The sequence below is a fragment of the Podarcis cretensis genome, assembly GCF_951804945.1.
Source record: "Podarcis cretensis genome assembly, chromosome: 1".
NCBI classification, from domain to species: Eukaryota; Metazoa; Chordata; class Lepidosauria; order Squamata; family Lacertidae; genus Podarcis; species Podarcis cretensis.
In genome coordinates, this window is record NC_137170.1 from 88,047,689 (window position 1) to 88,066,891 (window position 19,203).

Sequence of the window (19,203 nt, forward strand, 5' to 3'; positions counted from 1 at the left end):
CTTGAAGGAGGTTTAACAGCTCTGACCCTGTATACCTGAAGGAGTGTCTCCACCCCCATTGTTCAGTCCAGACACCGAGGTCCAGCACCAAGGGCCTTCTGGTGGTTCTCTCACTGAGAGAGAAGAGGTTACAGGGAACCAGGCAGAGGGCCTTCTCAGTAGTCACACCTGCCCTGTGGAGCATCCGCCCAGCAGATGTGATTTTTAAAAGATGTCTGAAGTTTTGTGTGTGTGTGTGTGTTGTGTTTTTACGTTTGTTTGTTTGTTTGTTTGTTTTTGTTTGTTTGTTTTTTGTAGGGAGATGGGTGGCATATAAATTGATGATGATAATGGAAGGAGCTCTTTGGAAACAGGGTCCTCCTAGGCAAACATGATGGTGGTGTCAGTGCTAAGGTTACTGCCACAACTATGGAGCCGAGTGAGAAGTCTATCCAAGACAGCAGAGCCTCAGCCAGCCTCCACCTGCCTGCCTTCTTACTTACAACCAGCCCAAGGGAAAGGGGTGATGGCTGTCAGCTTTTCCTTCCTCTTTAGTCTCAGTTTTGCCTTTGCTGAACTCGGCAGGGAGAAGGACAGTGAGAAAATTGTCCTACCTACTGTTGTCCTCCCTGTCTTCTGCCCTGCAAGTACCAATGAGCACCAGTTGCCACTGGCTTCTGGGGAGGGGCTGCCAAGGCTCTATCCTAACCTGGTGCCCTCCAGATGCTGTTGGACTCCAGGCCCAGGAGCCCCAGCCAGCACAGCTAGAGGTCAGGGATGATGAGAGCAGTAGTCCACCACCATTTGGAGGGCACCAGGTTGGGAAGAGTTTTCTACAGAAACGTGGTTAGAAGAGTGGTCGACGAATGCAGGCTGGAGTTGGCAAGTTGGCAAGTTTGATACGCTCTCTGCCAAAATGCCCAAGAGCCTCTATCCTGTCCCCTGTTAGAATACAGAACCACAGTCTACCTTTAATTTTTGGGGGGGCAAAATATTTATGAATCAATAATCATATCATGCACATGCACAAAAGTTGGGCATTACCTCCTTAGGTCCTGTCATTTCCCCCAGGTTCTGTATACTGTACCTTGTCTGGGCAAGCAGACAGAACAGAGACATCTAGTGGCTAAATAAGGGGAAATGCATGTATTTCACACTGTCAAGGCATCAGAAGGCAGCAAGAAAACAACACGTTGTCTACGCTCTTGTTCAGAGAGCTGAAAGAAGATGGGGTGGGCAGATGAGAGATCTGGAAAGACCAATGCCTATCTGCTTCCTTGCCTTTCCCTTTTGAGTTCTTACTTTTAATCTCAGAAAAATAATAGCAACAGGCCCCCTTGCTATGAAAATTGCCCTTGTTGTTTTGCGCACAGGATCTCCCTCCCCATCTTCCATCACTACAAGCAAGTTAAATCTCACCGAAGTAGGAATTAGTTTGCAGGCCAACCCAAAGGTTCTCATTAGCCTGCAACAAAATGTAACCAGAGGCTTAAAGGACAGCTGTCATGAACTGGGACACACTGGGGCAAGCTGGGGGAGGGGAATTTGGTGTAGGAAGTACTTACAGGGTGAAGGAGGTTGACAAGGGCATAGGGGTCAGTGCACAGGATCCAGAGCAGCAGGACCCATCACCAGAGTCAGAGGGGCCCCTGGCTCCACAAACATGGTGGGCTCTGAGGCATAGGGAGGCTGAGGCAGGCAAGGTTCCACAGCCCAGTTCACTAGCTGGCCAGGTGGGGCTTGATAGCTCTGGGAGGAGGTATGTGATTCCTCAGCTGGAGTAGGTTTGAAAAAGATGAGGGTCACATGCCTCATCAAGCCCAGATGCTACAATCAGCATACAAAGGGCAGCAGAGTTCTAGGGCTGTGTCTGTTCATGTTGATGGATCCCAGCTTGAAGGCTCCAGGATTTCTGTGCTTAGGTTTGGACTTTGGACTTGTGGATTGACACTGGACTGGGGACTACTGACTTGCTGCTAGGTAGGTCAGGGGTTCAAGACAACAACTGTATAACTGCTAGCATGCTCATAGCCCAGGCTAAGCTAAGATGGATGCTTGATTTAATATGGTGTTTGGTGCAATATAACATCAGTGCTGGTGGGCCACTAATCTGTAATCTCATGACATTCCTGCATATGGACAATGGGTCAGTAATGGCTGGTCTTCTCTGGTGTCTTAATGCAGCCTATGCAATGGAGGGGGTCACAGCGCCACTGTTGGTCATTGGCTTAGGGTTCCTCCACACAATCAGTTTGTTGAGCATTCATCCTGATTTGTTTACACAAAGTTTTCATGGAGGTTACAATATGTTCAGTCTCTACTGAACATTCATTTTGATTTGTTTGTAGATATGTTTCATGACAGTGGGCATTCATCCCAATTTGCTTGCAGGGTGCTCATGCATCGTACTGTTGTTCATCTCACACTTTTCAGTGCATTTTTCAGCCACTTTCCTAACTGCATAAAGTGGATCTGCTGTCCTAGGGTGGCAGAGGGCTCCAATCCTTCCTGAAAATAGGTACAGTCTGGAGGCATGCTTTGAATTGCTTGCTGTCACAGAAGATCTGAGAAGCTTTGGGCTAGTTGCTGTTATTGGGGACTGGAAGGACTTTAATCATTTGAATTCCAAGGCCCATTAGCTGGTTTTGGCAAATTAACACTGTGATGTTCAAAATAACAATGCGATGTTCAAACGACACCTTGTCAGGGCAGCTTAGCTGCGTGGGAACAGGCTGCTGTGTGCTGTTTATGTGGTAAGACAAGAGATTTGTTATTTCAGGCTCCCTTGCAATGTTTTAATACGTCAAGGGCAACAATTTCCTTTCCCTTCCCATATATGGGCATAATGGGCATCATTCCTTTGCTAGGAGCCTTTCTTCAGAGATCGCCCCCAGAACAGACACGGCGAGCTATGTTAATGGTTCTGTGTGGTTTACAAGAGACATCCTTTCAGATGTTGAAATGGGGCCTGATATAAAGTATCAGAACCTCTTTAAGAAACTGTTGTCAGATTCAGGAATCTCATGTTAATGCCCTCTGTTAATGGTTTTCTGTACATGCAAGCTGACTGGGAGGTGGCATGCCTCTGAACATGTGCAAAGTGTCCTCTATTCACCTCTCTCTGTATGTAGAAAAAGATTAGGCTGGGTTTCCTGCACAGAGGATGTCCCACAGGCAGACAAGCTCTTCTGCTTGTGAACCCTCATGGAAACATACTCATTTGGAAGTGTCTGGGGTTCAGGGCTCAAATATCCTTGGATAACCAATGATGTCGTATTCCAAGGTTTCCATTTCATCTGTTATTGCTGTTACTATGTGTTAAGAGGCACTTCGCCTCTTAAACATTGAGATGGGATGCTTCTGAATGGGAAGTTAAGTGGATCCTCCCCTGGAAGGTTGTCCAGAAGAGAATGTGGCCCTTGGGCTGAAAAAGTTTCCCTATTCTAGGTATACAGAAACCATTTGTCCAGGTCATTCCAAATCACCTATTTGGGAAGCCAGACAAGCCACTCACATCCTGTCACCCCTGAGCGGACATAGGGAACCTATGCACCTCTCCCCCCGGATGTTGCTGGACTGCAGCTCCCATCATTCCTGACAATTGGTTTTCTGGCTGTGGCTGAAGGGAGTTGGAGTTCCACCCGTCTCTGCCCTGTGATCCATTGGTCCATCGTGTTCCACAGCTGTGCCATCTTTATGTCCTGCTCCATGTCCTGGCTCAAGTGCATCTTCTCCAGCTTGCTACATTTGATCTTTCACAAATGGAGGGCTCTCCTTTCATGCCCCAGACTTGCTTTAGCTGCCTGAGTCCTATTAATCAGCCGCAGGCAACTGAAAACAAGCCCAGCGCAGGTAGGATATGTGGTGTAGATTAAAGATGGTGGAACTGGATTCTCGATCCCCCAAAGCTTCCCACACAGTCTCTGGAGACATAAGAAGCAAAGCAGCATTTGAGGAGGCAAAGGAGATGTGAGATAGTGACAACAGCCTCCCTCCCTTTCATGGTGGTGAATACAATGGTCTGGCTTGTAGAGCTGGTGTTGCGCCATTATTATTTTTTTATGAGGCTCCAGTTACCCCATCAGGAGGATCTACGTTACCCTGTTGAATCCACTTCTGAGACAGGTGGCTCAGGAGCATGAATGGGGAACTTGTGGCTCTCCAGGTGTTGCTGGACTCCAACCTCCACTGGCCCGTCAGGGAAGATGGGAGTTGCAGTTTAGCAACAGGTAGAGAGACCCAAGTTCCCCATCCCTTTTCTGGGGAGAAATGTCAGTGGGGCTAGAAGGGTCATTTGCCCACAGTGAGAGAGGGCAGAAGGTAAATTAGGATCTACCAATAGCTTTCTGGGTAGTTTGCATGAAACAGATCACCAAGAATTTCTGATTATCAGTAGTTTAACTATAGCAATGACCAGTGCTTTTTTTAAAAAAAAAAAATCATAGAATCATAGAATCATAGAATCATAGAGTTGGAAGAGACCACGTTTATGGGTACTCTTTTTGACTCAAGAAAAACACCATTTTATAGTTCAAATCGGGGAAAATAAATACAGCAAATGGACAAAAGTACAAAGATTCACAAAATGTTTAGGTGTATGTGTACCCCTATGCACCCCCAGAAAAAAAGCACTGGCAATGACTTTCTACCAAGCTGGGTTGCTGAAACAAAGCTTGTGAAGTGGGAGTGAGTAGGAAACCAGGAATGGATTGTTGAATGAAAGGACCGTGAGCTCTATTCCTGGGCTGAGACATGCACTCAGAGGTGCCATATCCCTTAATTCCAAGCGTATGTCCAGCACAGCCCCCAGTTAAGCCACTCTTTTGCACTTCAGCTGGTGGACTTTGAGGTTCCAGGAAAAAACAAAGTGGATCCTGCAAACTTGAAATCTACTTGCCACTGCTGTGGCGCAGCTATTCCAGAACATCTAACCCCTGTGCATGGTGTGAAGGAGAAACAGAACTTGGGGCCATTAACTGTTTGCAATTTGCACCCAGGTTGATTAAGAAACAGGGGAAGAAGGAGAGCTACCACTCCAGTCTAAAATCAGCAGACAGTGTGTACTGTGTGTGAAAAATGAAAATCTACACTAAGGTAGATTTCACCAGCCACCCCCCCCCCTGAATTCTACAACATGAATAATCAAATTTGCATATATTTGCACATTTGCATATTCATATTCTGCTGGTTAGAGAGCCTCTCTACCAGTGCAAATCCTGCTCAATGCTCCACAAGGCTTCTAATATTTTTTCCAGGTATTGCCCACACAATTTGTAACCATAAGGGCTAGGAAAAGAAATAAAAAGAAATTGGTGCCTGCATGATGAAAGCATGAAATTGCAGGCTATACAAACAGCCTTGAAACATGTACAGTAACAATAAGCAGGGAACCTTAATATATAAGTAGTACATTTCTCTCTCATCTATAGATGACCATGGTCAGTCCCAACATTTCTGGGATCAGGAAAAGGCGATCCCTCTCTTCAGATGATGTGGCTTCTAGGCAAACATGCATTCTGGAACCTCCATTTTTAAAACAAATCACCTCTATGTAGGTGGATCAAATAGCATATTATTTCCCTTTTTTATCCTTGCCAAAATCCCCAAAGGGCAAGCTATACAGAGACAAACCCAACTCAGTGAATCTCATTGCTGATCAAGAGCTGGAACCACACTCCTCCAAACACATTGGCACCAGCCTGGCTGTCTTCTTAAAAGGTAAAGGTAAAGGACCCCTGATAGTTAAGTCCAGTCATGAACGACTCTGGGGTTGCGGCGCTCATTTCGCTTTACTGGCCGAGGGAGCAGACGTTTGTCCGCAGACAGTTTTTCCGGGTCATCAGTGTTAAGTCCTAACCTCAACTGGATTGCGAATTTGGACAGAGGACAGGCTGAAAGGCTTTGGATCAGGGAAAGCAAATAAACAGAGCAGGTTCCAGAGACAGGGCAGGGGGAGATAGGAGAATGATTTTTAGGCTGTCCAAGTGTAGTGAAAGGAAATTATAAATGATACAAGCTCACCCAAGTGTATTTTGTGTGCACCCTTTAAACCATCATCTCTGCCACCCTGATTCTGCACTCAGTCACAAATCTGTGATGGATTGAAATCCCCACGTCCCCACTTATACTCGCATATGGAAAAGAAATCTGTCTACTCCAATGATGAGTACAGCCTAGTTATGAGGTTCTAGCCATAGGCTGACCTGTCTATTCTCACCAGCACAAAACAGCAATCTTGTGCCCAGAGACCCTGAATAGGTGCAAGTTTCCCATCCCTTAAAAAAACCACAAACACAAAACTTCTAACTCCTGCATGAGGCTCTGGAGCAGACGCCCACTGCATAATCTGCCCCCAGCTTTGTTTCGACTTACCTGTGGGCCTGCTCAGGGAAGAAGCTGACGTGGCCCTGGCAAGGAAAGCCTCAGGTATGCTACCTGCTTGCAAAAGGGAGGGAGGGTGGCCAGCTGAGCTCAGGTGGGGTGGGACGTTCTGTGTGTGAAGGAATGTTTGTGCATAGGGAGAGGCCTGAGGCAAGCACTTCCTTATTGGAGGCAGGGCAGAGGGAAAGTGCTAAGGAGCAGCCCACATGCACCCTGTGATTGAAAGGGCATGTTGAGTAATGCAAACGGATCTGGCTGCCACCTGTTTTCTTGGCAAGGCTTCTCTGCTTTACTTTTAGCAGCTGCACGACAAATAGACATTGCAGTACAGTGTCAGAAACCCACTGAATTTCTGCCTGTATGCAGTTGTTCACAGCACATGAGTTCTATCAGAAAATAGGTGATTACCCCATAATACGTGATTGCAAATCAGAAATCGGAAGAACCCAAACAAGAATGGGTTGAGGCCCTCTAATTATTTACAGTGATGGAGCAGGGAAGCAAACAAATATGCAGACCATTTCAATCAAGCACATGTTTAACTCTTTGTTAGCCAAGGAGACTTTGAAGAACTTCATTGGACTGTACCTGTGTGGCATTAGATTTATTAGATATTTTTGTTTTATGTTATGTATTAAGTTATTCTTATTTTTACTATGTATTTTGTGGTTTTTATGTTGTAATTTAATGTTGTGAACTGCCCTGAGATCTGCAGGTGGAGCGTGATATACAAAATTTAATAAATAATAATAAAAGTAATTTCCAATGCTAAATTTTGCTATGCTCCTCTAGCTCAAGAGGAATATGTAACTCCATATGTATATGGACTCCAGGAGAGGGGCAGCTCTTAACTGTGGGGATTGAGCCTCGGCTCCTTGAGGCTGAAGGGTATTTCTTCAAAGCCTAAGTATGAGACAGAGTACAGACCTAAGTTCACATTTATAGGGCAGCTGCAGGACTATAGACCTGGAGGAAGGAACCTCAGGCCCAGGGCCTGAATGTGGCCCTCCAGGCCTCGCCCTTGGGGCTCTTGCTAGGCCACACTGCTTCCCAGGTAATGACACTCATTGGCCCTGCTCCAAACCCTCTTCAAGTGTTTAGCCAGAATGTGTCATTGAATTGTTTCCTGAAAAGAAGTGTGTGCTCACAGGTGCAAACTGCTTGTGTAGCTTACTGTATAAAGGAAAGACTTGCATCTGTAGCTCTGGCCATTTTTGCAACTGCCCTGCACTCACCACTGGCATGAAGCCCCCCACAAGTTCCCCAAGGGACTGTAGCCCTCAAGCTGAAGGAGATTCCCCATCCTTTCCCTCAAGACCCTTTCTTGAGTTTTTTTTCTGCACTGCACAGTAGTCCAGCTTTTCCAAACCTGTTTGCATGGTACACGAGGACAAGCTAAATATTGGCCACATTCACATCTTACATTTGAAGTGCTACAGTACCACTTTAAACAGGCATGGTGACTTCCATGGGCTCAACAACAATGATTTCTCAAAAGCTCAACAGCTTTGCCAGCCCCCACCCCCAACAAAAATCCTGGCTATGGCCATGATGGCTTCCCACAAATTCCCTCTTCTTCCTGGGAAGAGGGGATTGGTTATTGAACCACCCTGGGAATTGTAGCTCTGTGAGGACAATAGGGGTTCCTAGAAATATTTGAGGAAGCCATGGTGATTTAAAGTGATGGTATAGCATTTATAAACATGTAGTGTGCATGTGGCTGTTTTCAGAGAGGTGCAGTAGGCTCTGAGCAGCTGGAAGCTCAAGTAATGCTTGGAAATGTTATTGCAGGTACGCCATTTCAGAGCAGTGGGTGAGGGGATTCATCAGGGTATTTTGAGCACATTGAAGGTTAAATAGAATATATGCTGTGTATTTTCAGAGCATATCCAGTACTGTATATATTATATATAATCTTCAAACTATAGGAATGTTACTAACACTGGATGAACAGGCATCCCCCCTTTTTTTGAAGCAAGGGGGTCTGTGCCTTTCTGATGCATATGCTATGTGGATCAGTAAGTAGAACTAGTGATCTCACCACAGGTAATAGGTCCCCCAGGAATAATCCTTGAGTCCAAAATACTGTTTGTGGAAGGGTTGCCACCCCCTGGTTTTGCCTCCCTGTGTTACCACCCCAGAGGAGTTAATGAATCAGTCATGCCCAGTTAATTGCATGATTACCGAGTGAAAAGTGCATTCACATGAAAACTGTTGCTCTTGGACATCTGTAGGTACCACTTGCACCCAAGGTACCACCTGTGTATTGTCAGCGAGGGCAGATTACTAGAATCCAGAGAAATGTGGGACCTGGGGATTAATTCTGCAAGACAAGACTCCGACCCTTTTCTGAGTCAGCAGATGGGACGCTTCCCCCACCCCAAATCAACCGATGCAGAGGAGGGGCTTGGTGGGAATTGGTCCCCATCCTCTCCTCCGGTGACCCGGTGTAATGGATCGAAGTAGAGGGAGGGGATATTTATTTGTAACCGGCATGCAATGGATTGCAGCCGAGTGTCGGAAGGGAAGCCCGGCTGCTAGTGTTTTCCCCACTTTACTTCTGGGTGGGTTTGCTCGCTGAAAACGAAAGGCGCCCAGTGCCGGATTCCTGGGCGGATGTGGCTGACTCTGAGAGGTGGAGCCTGGCAGTGTTTTGCTGGAGGGAGGAGCCCCAAGCAAGCAAAGTCAATTCAGTTCAATGCAGCTCTGTTGGCAAGGCTTGTTTATGTAAGGCTTGCCAAGGTTCACGATAAGGGGTGTTTGGAGAGGGAAAAGGAGCCATGCACTTACAATCAGACACGATCTTTTCACCAGAGGCCACACCTGATTTTCTTTTCATTCAGTGTTGCAAAAATGGCACAGATTTTGTGGCACCTTGCAAGCTAACAAATCTATTGTATGGCATGAACTGCAGAGACACATTACATTCCTGAGAACAAATGTCTTGCCAACATGGGCTTGCCAAGAGTAGTGACTACTAATTCCAGGACTGCCCAATACAAGACCAACAAATCCATACACAAGTATAGCTAATAATCTTCTTTGTCCTGGAACAAATGAAGAAATAAAAAAGAGAATCCCTCTGAATGCATTTTGCATTTTATCAAGTAACTGCAATAACCTTAAAACACTGGGATTAGGGATAAGAGACTCCACGTCAGGAGGAAAAAAATACCAAACTCTAGACACTCTGCTTGTGCATTTTACGATTCCCACCCAGAGCCTGCTTTCTCTTTGACAGGCTTTGACAGTATGCTAAACTGTGACTTGCAGTGACCAGTAGCAGCCCAGCTTGATTTCAAAAGCAGGTCATCTATTGATTTCAAAAGCAAATCTGAATATTAGGTGATACACTGGATAAGAAAAGTCAATAGGAGTCAAATGGGTAGCTTTAGCCTAGAAGGTGGAGGGAATGTTCATTCAGAGAATAAGATCAGCTGGTATTTCGTGTTTCTCTTTCATTTTCTAGGGCACTTCCAGACCATCACTATTTCTTGCTGGGATTCAATCATATATAGTGGTACCTCGGGTTAAGAACTTAATTTGTTCTGGAGGTCTGTTCTTAACCTGAAACTGTTCTTAACCTGAAGCACCACTTAAGCTAATGGGGCCTCCTGCTGCCGCTGCACTGCCGCTGCACGATTTCTGTTCTCATCCTGAAGCAAAGTTCTTAACCTGAGGTAAGCAGAGTCTATAACCTGAAGCGTATGTAACCTGAAGTGTATGTAACCCGAGGTACCACTGTACCAGCAAATTTCAGTGGCACAGTTAGAGTTGCACCACAAACCCACTTCCCCCCAAAATCAGACCTTTTCCCAATAAGAAGAATTACAGGAAAGGGTGGGATAATACTTGCTTTATGCTCCCTGAAAACAAATCAGGATGAATGTTCAAAAAACAAATTGACTTGAAGCAAACCTAGTTTCAGTTCTCAGTTGAGGTTGCCCACTTTAGCCAGCCTGTGTAGCTGTGCCTTACTGTATAGAATTGGCAAGTGAAATGAATGACCTTCTGATTTTTACACACCAATCTGCTAGTAAAGCAGACCACGGGGGGGTGTATTTGTGGCTTTTTTGGAGTGGACAAGTCTACTTCAAGTTTGTGAGAGTCTTGCCCACTTTACAGATGGTGGGTTGGCTATGAAGCAGATGTGGTGTTCTATGAAAGGACCTGTGTTGGTTTAATTGGTTGCTCACTTTTGAGTTCAAGTTATGTGATATGTCAGTGCTGCTGTTTTGATTCAACTCTGAGTCTTCTATCTGCACTCTTTGTTGCATAATTTGTCATGGGTCATGTAACCTAGGAAATAACATCCAGAGGACAGGACTAGAACTAACGTATGGAAGGTACAGGGAAGCAGTTTTGAGCTAAACCTCAGGAGAAACTTCCTAATGGTAAAAGCCAATTAACAGTGGAGCAGACTTACCTAAAGAGGTGGTGGGCTTTCCTTCGCTGGATACATTTAAGCCAGGTATGGGGAAGATTTGGCCCACTGGATGTTGCTACAGCTCCCATCAGCCTCAGCAAGCATGGCCAATGCCCAGGGATTATGGGAGATGTAGTTCAGCAAATATCTGGAGAGCTAAAGGTTCCTGACACCTAATCATAGCTGTCAACGTTTCCCTTTTTTAAAGGGAAATTCCCTTATTCCGAATAGGATTCCTCACAAGAAAAGGGAAAAGTTGACAGCTATGCACCTAATTAAAGCAAAAGCTGTCAAGAATGCTACAGTTGCATCCTGCATTGTAGACAGCAATGGGCTAGATGACTTGCAAGGTCTTTTCCACATTTATTGTTTTATGAATAGATTTTGTTCATGTTTGGATCAAACCTTTGGCTCCTATCTCTCTGTAATTGGGCTGTACCAAAACCTGTATTCTGAGTAGCTGAGGGGGGAACCTCAGACTTCTCCATTTCCATTGCGAGGGGTGAGTGAGCTATGTCTCCACAGTCACAAGGGGAAGAAAGAAAATGAGCCATTGTGCCTTTGCATAAGGATCCCCAACTAAGGTTGCCAACTTTTCAGCTGGTCTCAGGAACTGTGCCATTAACAGCAGCTTGATATGTGCAGGCATTAGCAGATAAGGTTTATCTTCATGCTGTGAAATGAAGATTTCATGCTGCCAGATTTCTGAGTGTGAAGATGCGGCTTAAAAACACAAGCACAGACCAGGCCACTTTTTCTGATTGGTTGGCAATCCTACTGTGGCTCAGTTTTAGTTTCCTTCTGGTGTAAAAAAACAAATGTTTGTCTGTGCCTTGTTGAGGCTTTAGGGATGGACCTTCAGTGTGTTGTTGTGTGTGTCAGAGCCAGTGAATTCTGCTTAGCTTTCTCGGTTTGTATGCCAGCAGGTAAACCAACCAGCCTGCTGGTTATTAATTAATTAATTAATAATAACAGATGCACAAAAAGAAATATGGGTTTGGTAAATGCCTTTATTGGCTACCAGGTGCAGGTCTACTGCTTGGCGGGCCCTTGGGCGCAGAGGCAGGTGTGGGGGATGCTGGTGGAGTGCAGGAGGGCCGATGCTGCTGCTGCTAAGACACAGCTCAGTGCTGGACACGGCGGATGGACTGGATCTGGTTGGTGTGGGCCTGGGTGCTGTATTCGCTGTACTTTTTGTATTCACCATTCTGTCTGTCCCGCTCCAGGACATATTGGTAGCCCCGGTACCCTGGGTATTGATATGCCACCCATCTAGGGGATAAAGCAGAACATTGGCAATACAGGCACTTCCAGCCCCAAAAGCATATCCTACACCGAAAAAGGGATGGTTCAGCCCTGCTCCCACTGCTTTTTAACCCATATCCTTTGAGGGGTCCACTCCTCCTCCAGCAGCTCTTACTGATCAACCAGTCTCAAAAGGGCAGGACGCAATTGGGGAAGGAGACCGGGAGCCTGGGATAGTTTCTCTTTAAAAAGTGAGGCAGCTATGGCAATCCCAGGATTGCTACTGGTTCATCTAGCTAGCTGGTTCATCCAGCTAACTGGTTCATCCAGCTAGCTGTGTTCTTGGCAAAGTAAGAATGAGGTTATGGAAGGATTCCCTTCACAGAACCTGAGGGGCGGGTGGCCCTTCCAACTTCGCTCCAACTCAGAAGGCATCACTTACGCTCCAGAATTGACCTTGATAGAAGCCACCTCCTTGTTGCCCCAGCCCATGGCCTGCAGGGATGGATAGTCATCGCTGAGCTCAAACTTACGTCCTTGGAAGTTCTCTGCCTCATACAGGGTCACTTTGCTGTCACTGTGGTTCTGCAGGATAGGTTAAAGTGGAGGATGATTTGGTGTGGGACTGTCACAGGCAAAGACTTTTAACAGATAAACCACTAGTTCACCATGAGTTGCCTAACAGATGAGCAAACACACCATGGCTTATTTCTCCTACATTTGGGTTTTTTTCCAGCTGCCCTAGCCTTGTGTCTTTTGGTGAGTGTCTGCAGTGAGGTGGTGAAACACACCATGTTTATGGAAGGGTACTGGAGTCACAGATAACACCAAGCCATAGTTAAAACAAACCAAGTGTTGTAAGCCAATAATAAACCACAGTTTCATATGGTGATTTGTTGGCAGTAAACAAACTATAGATACTGCTGGGCAGGGTTCACACATAATGCTAAACCATAATTTAATAAACCATGACTTTGTGTTGTGTGTGAACCAGGCCAGTTATGACAGAGGAAAGGAAGAAGGCAAGATCTTTGAATCTAAAAGAACACCATTTGCTATTCCTGCATTTTTATCCACCTTCCCTTTCAGCTCTCCCTTTCTTCCCTTTCTTCCCTTTCTTCCCCTGTGGCTAAGCCACTGTCCTATTGGCAGGTTGGATTGCAGTGATCAGATTGCAGTGGATGGTAGAGCTCCTCAGGCATTGCTCTGAAGGGCCCTTTTCCTGCACAACCAGCACCTGCCAAAATTCCCTGATCTGTATTATGGACTTGCTCCCTTCTTCCCTACCCCCTCTAATGCCAGTCCCTTCAACCATGTGAAGTCTCGTCATCCTCTGGATGATGCCACAATGTTTATATTTGCTTCCCCTTATGACTGGACCTCTGCATGGCCCACCTCCCTTCAAAAACCTTTTGAAAATCCCCTTTTCCTATAAGGCTTTTGGCACAACCCCTCTTAGTCCTCATCCCCTACAAAGCCTAAATGAACTGTAGACATATACTGTAAACTTCTCAGGAGCTGGAATCTGTATTTTGCTTGACACACTGTAAAACTCTGTGCACAGTGGTGATACTGCATGTGCGCGCACACACACACACAGAGCGCATGCAAAGGAGTTTTATCATCCATTGCCTCTGGTTTTCCTAGATCAGAAGTCGGGACCTCCAGACATTGTTGAACTCAAACTCCTATAATTCCCAGCCTGCATAGCCAGTGGTCAGGGATGATGGGAGTTAAGAGACCAGTAACACCCGGAGGACCTTACTTGGACATCCTTGGGCACTGTGTGTGCTGCTGCCAAGCAGCTGTCGGTGAATGACTGTCAAGCATCTTTATGGGTCTGTCTGTTAACATAGTCCCCAGCAAGCAGCAAAGAAAGGCTTGGGATTCTATCCGTTATGCAAAGAAAATCCTCCCGGCTTTCCAAGTGGTCAGGATGTGTAGTCTCTCGCTATCCTGCTGTGGACTCAAGGGGTTAAAACTGAAACTGGGCACAGCTGCATCCCTCTCCCCCCTCCCCTATCACCCATTCCTGCAGGCTGCACTCCACCAAGTGATCCTGCCAGCCAGAAACGAGATGATATCTCACACCCCTTTATTAAAGCGTGGACATAATCTGACTGGTTGTTATTAAAGCCCAGAGATGAGGACGTGCAGAGATTTTAAACCCCGGTTAGGAACAGAAGCAACCGCTCTTCAAGATGGAGTGATATGCCATACTGGCTATAGCCTGTTTGGAGCTGGTACTATACATTTGTCCCAGAAAGCCTGGCTGACACTTGCGGAAAGAAAAAAAAAACCTTTCCTTTTCAATGCCAACCTTTCCCACCCTTGACCAGCTTTCTGACTTTAATGCTAAAAAAAAAAGCACCCCTCCCAACTTATTCATTTGTCTATGGAAGCTTTTTAATATATGCCACTCCACATTCATTTATTTAGTTTGCTTCTGTCATTGAGACAGAAAAGGCCCCAAAGCCATGTGCCAAACTGAGCTGTATGTCTCTCCTTTCTGCCCCAGCACTGTACAGTGAATGAACACCTGGTTTCCCCCATGGGCTTGCCTTAGTTCAGTCCACTCTGCTTATGGATTGGGACACTTTTAGACAAAAAAGGAGTCCAAAGCATGTGGTTCATTTTAGAGTTATTTACTGCCTTGGCTTGGGTGTGTATTGTTTGTCAAACAGCATGGGCCTCTTATTGATCTAGCTGAAGGACTCAGCCTTCTGACCCAAAGATGCTGCCATAAAAGCCCCAATGCACAGCACTTCTGCAGAGAGCGATCTAAATTCTTCATTCTCCTCGATTTCACTCATTTTAGTGAAAGCAAGGGGAAGGTCTTGGAGGGAATTGTTCTACAGCAGTGATTTTTCCCCTCTAAATTTGAAGCTGGCAAGCCTAATCTGAGCCTTTCATTGGTTCAGATTAGGGTTGTGGGACCCCAGACCCTGATGAAGCTTTGAACAGAAGGGAAATATTGTCTCATCACTGGAGGACTAAGATGGCGAAAAGCAAACTGGGAGCCACTGTAGAAGATGCAAGAGCCCTCTGGACCTAGCAATCCTGTCTGAGATAAAAGCTATTTCTTCCCCATAGCCACCCTCATTTGTGAAAGGTCATGAAGATAAGCAGGATTGCAACCGTGTTTGGCCCTGTCCTCTCGAGTATATTGTTAATTGTTTATATGTGTCCCTTCCCTCACCGGTTATTGAGTCACCATCTGGAGAATGGGCTTTTACCTTTAAGGCTCCCCAATGATGCAGGTGATGAGATCTCCGCAGCTTCTCCAAACCCCTTTCCCCCTTGTTCCTTCTTACTGTAGTCCTTGCCCTCATTCAACACTGAGCATAATTTTACATTTGCCCTGAGCCCCCGAAAATAAAAAGGTGGAAAACAGGAAGAGTGCCATGGTTTTACTTGACTGACAGGAGCTATACAGAAATCCGCAACAAAAGAGTTCTGATGAAGAGCTCTGTATAACTCAAAAGCTTGCTTGCTACTGGATTAACAGCACTTCATTTGTCTCATAAAAGCAATCACCTTCACCTGTTGCGCATCTGTGGGATATCAGCTTGTCAGATAGCCTGTTAATTTCATTTCAGCTTTGTTAATGTCACTCCCCCTGGCAATTTCACTGAAACCACCTTTGTCCTTGAAGACTCTTCTGTCATGCTTCCACTTAATTTATTACAGGCAGCAAATGAAATCGGTATGTTCTGGAAGTAGCTTTGGTTAGAAGAGTGCTTTTCAAAGAGATGGTGCTTGATCAATGAAATATGGTATTGTTGTTGTTGTTGTTGTTGTTGTTGTTGTTTTCCACCACCATTTGGGGATCCCTTTGCCCCACCAGATAGTTTTGTGTTTCCTTTTACTCTGTGCTCTCTGGAACAAGACCAGGAAGCACCCTTCTCCATTGGGGATTGGGTCCCTTTCAGGTGTTTTTTTAGAGCCAAGAGAGTATATTATTACACTCACAGCACACTTGATAGTCCGGAAGGAGAGCAGGTGCTCGGTCCTGTAGCCACTGTTCCCACTCCAGGCCTCCCACCGAGGGTAGTCTCCTTTCTCCAAGATGAATTGCTGTCCTTGGTATTCAGGGTACTCAAACCCCACCCAGCTGTAAAGATGAGAAGAGAGAGAGCGCAAATGCTGGTAGCTTCAAATTTAAAACTCACGATAAAATTTAAAAATCAAAATCAAATATTGCTCAAACCATCCAATAACTGCCTGTGAAACATTATGGGGTGAAAGACTGGCAGAAGACTGGCAGAAGCCCCCTATGGAGTGCTCTCTCTCTCTCTCTCTCTCTCTCTCTCTCTCTCTCTCTCTCTCTCCATCAGCCATATATATATCTGTGGATTCTCCAAGCATGCTGATCTTTTCAAGCCAGCTTTGCAAATATTGCTCAATGGACACCGAAGCACTTACGGGCCACTTTCCACCTTGATGGAGCGGATCTTGCGGAAGCCACGTTCCATGATGCTGGGACACTCCATCAGAAACTCACAGCGCTTCCCCTGGAAGTTTTCTTCCTCCCAGACGGTTATCTTGAATTGACCCAGGGTCTCCATGTGCTGGCTGGTCATGGGCAGCTCTTCTGCTATAAAAATGCAATGTTTGTGGGTTTTTAATGCTTGTTTCTAGTGGTGAGGGCAGCAGGGTGGGGTCAGCCCTGTCTCCCTGCACTACCCACAGAAAATCCAAAGTTCACCCTGTTAGCAGCTATCATGGAGTAGCATCAGCAAGCACCATGCCATACAGTTAAGAGAATGGGTCATGGAGAAGAGACAGACAGTAGCACCTGAAATGCTAGAAAAAGTAACCGAACTCTGAGGAGGATTATCTGGCTACGTGATGAATTGTACAGGCCAAGAGAGTCCATGATGCTCCTTTTCATCTATTCCTCCCCAATTTGTCATCTCATTTTACTAGCACCTATCCCTGGCTAGTTTGTACAATGGAGTACCCCCCTGTCCTTGCTGACCAGCGGCTGGATTCATGCAGATGGTGGAGTGAGTCAGTGGAAAACGGGTACCTACACACCCAGCTCTACCATTAGACAGGGCGATGCAGCTCACCCCAGGGAGCAGGTTTGAAGGTCCTATTAAAGGGACCTTATTTCATTTTATATTATACAGGGTGAGTCCTTTAAAAGAGGCCCTGTGGATACAGAGTACACATGTTCCACGGGGCCTCTTTTCAAAAACTCACTCTGTACTTTCTGACTCGGGAGCCAAATATATTGGGTCTTTTCTTTTTTCTTAAACAGAGCCAAATCTCATACCTTCCTTTAACCTATAGTTCAGTCAACATCTGCAAGCTCTCGTAGGGCTGTCAGTCCCCATGATCCAGCTGTATTCCTGTCTGTTTATATGTTGTCTGGAGCTCAAGGGAAATCCAGAATCCAAGTGACAGGCCCCCTCCCCTCAATTGAATTTTTTTTTTTTTAAAGCTTCCTTTACATTTTTATTACACACAGCCTGGTGCCAGAATTTTGCCACTAGATTTCTGCTGGCCCCTTCCATCTTACCTTATAGTGCACACTTACTTATACACACACCCTTCAGTGCTGTGTTTGACTTTCCTGCCAATGCATTCTAATTGTTACTTTTAAAAGAACAAAAGAAAAAAGGATAGCCCTGTTGCAGTTGTGGGTCATACAGAATTATAGAGGTAGATGGGTCTGAAATGCCATTCAACATAGCCCTCTATCTAAAGGCAGGACCAGTCATTCAACAACAACACCCATCAACTAATACAATCCAGACCACAGCTTACTGCCAGCAAAGAGCAGGTGCATCAGGAAAGGTGCCGATAGAACAAACATCTCCAAGTAACTCATGAAAGCAAGCGAAACCAGTACAGAACCATACCCTGGAGGAATGTGCTGAACCTTTCCTGCCCAATTCATCCCCTTTGTCGGTTGACCCAGAAATTATGAGTTGAAGTCCTTGCAGAGAAATCTTTCCCCAGTGATTCTCCAAGGGAAGGGAAGTATATAGGGAAGGGGGAGACACTCAATTCCATTCACATTTAAATTCACATTTTCCAAAGCAGTTATCCTTCAATTTTGTACTTATCCCAATTTTGAGTGCAATACTCAAAGCAAACAGTGTTTACAAAAATGCATGTATTTGGGGAAAGTGTGCATAGAAACGAATATGTTATGGGAAAATAACATAAAAATGCATTATATTAGGGGGAATTGCTAGCAAAAATGTGTACATTAATTAAAACTGCATCCAAAAGTATGTTTATTAGGAGAAATACGCGCTAAAATGCAAATGAATTTTTATGAGAATTTAGGGAACTAAAGCACAAAATTGCTCCAGAAATATGAGGAATAAAATTTAAGACTGGAGAAACCGGGAGAACCAAAACCGACAGGTCCTTCCATCCCTACCAAGATACCACACATAAGGACACGGGGGGTGGGCCACTGGGGCTGTTTGGGGAGGGCAGGAGGCTGGTACTTACTTGGCTGGCAGTGCACGGAGGCAAGAGTGGTGGTGCTGGGCTGGGGGACCCCAGCAGCATTATATAGCCTGGCTTGGCCAAGTGTCCAATGACTGAACACCAATAGGGTGTGCTGAGTCAGCAGTGGCAGCTGTGGGAGGTGAAGCAGCCCAGCCCCAGCCCGGGCTGTCCATTCCTCTTACCCATCATGGCGAGATGCCTCTCCTCTCTCCTGAGGCTAACAATGGGAAGCACTGGGCATGTTTGCTTAGCAGCGGAGGGACACAAAAGACAAAGGCCCTGACGTGCCATTTTTCTTTCACCCTCCAAACAATGCCTCTGCTCAGCCGGAGGATTAAGAACACGGCCCTTTCCCAGGACATTGCACAGGAAAGGCTGACAGCCATTCCACAGGACAGAGAAGCTACCCCTGGCGCCATCAGGGATGGCACTCTAGAGAAATGCCTCCCTCTGCCCCAAGTGCCTCATACTTTCCTGTCCCTGGCATCGTGCCCCTCAGAGTGTGAAACCTTACTGAGCCTATACATCTGGGGTGATTCAAAAGCCCTCAAGTTAGCTCCAGGTTCTGTGACTCAGATTCCCCCTCTTGACTGTAGTTTCCTTCTCAGAGCTACAATGGGGAGCACCCTGAACAAACTACAGTTCCCAGGTTCCTGGGGGGGGGGTCATGTGCTTTAAATGTGTGTTGGATATGCTGT

The 19,203-nt window shown here is 45.9% G+C and overlaps 1 protein-coding gene across 7 annotated transcripts in view; it reads right to left on the reverse strand.

Annotated features, from left to right (window-relative positions):
* Positions 1-11,786: 11,786 nt before the first annotated feature.
* The window catches only part of CRYBA2 (crystallin beta A2), a 31,099-nt gene continuing 23,682 nt past the window's right edge, over positions 11,787-19,203 (reverse strand). For 3 of the 7 annotated variants that reach the window (XM_079969597.1, XM_079969595.1, XM_079969594.1), the window contains 4 exons: positions 16,457-16,628; positions 16,004-16,145; positions 12,474-12,616; positions 11,787-12,058 (listed from right to left, as the gene is read on the reverse strand). In XM_079969597.1, the coding sequence (XP_079825723.1) occupies positions 11,911-12,058; positions 12,474-12,616; positions 16,004-16,145; positions 16,457-16,614 (591 nt within the window). In that variant the 5' untranslated portion in view covers positions 16,615-16,628 and the 3' untranslated portion in view covers positions 11,787-11,910. Of the gene's footprint in view, positions 12,059-12,473; positions 12,617-16,003; positions 16,146-16,456; positions 16,629-17,312; positions 17,398-18,505; positions 18,546-19,203 lie in introns of those variants that run through there. The other 4 variants (XM_079969600.1, XM_079969599.1, XM_079969598.1 and 1 more) reach the window with 4 other exon arrangements.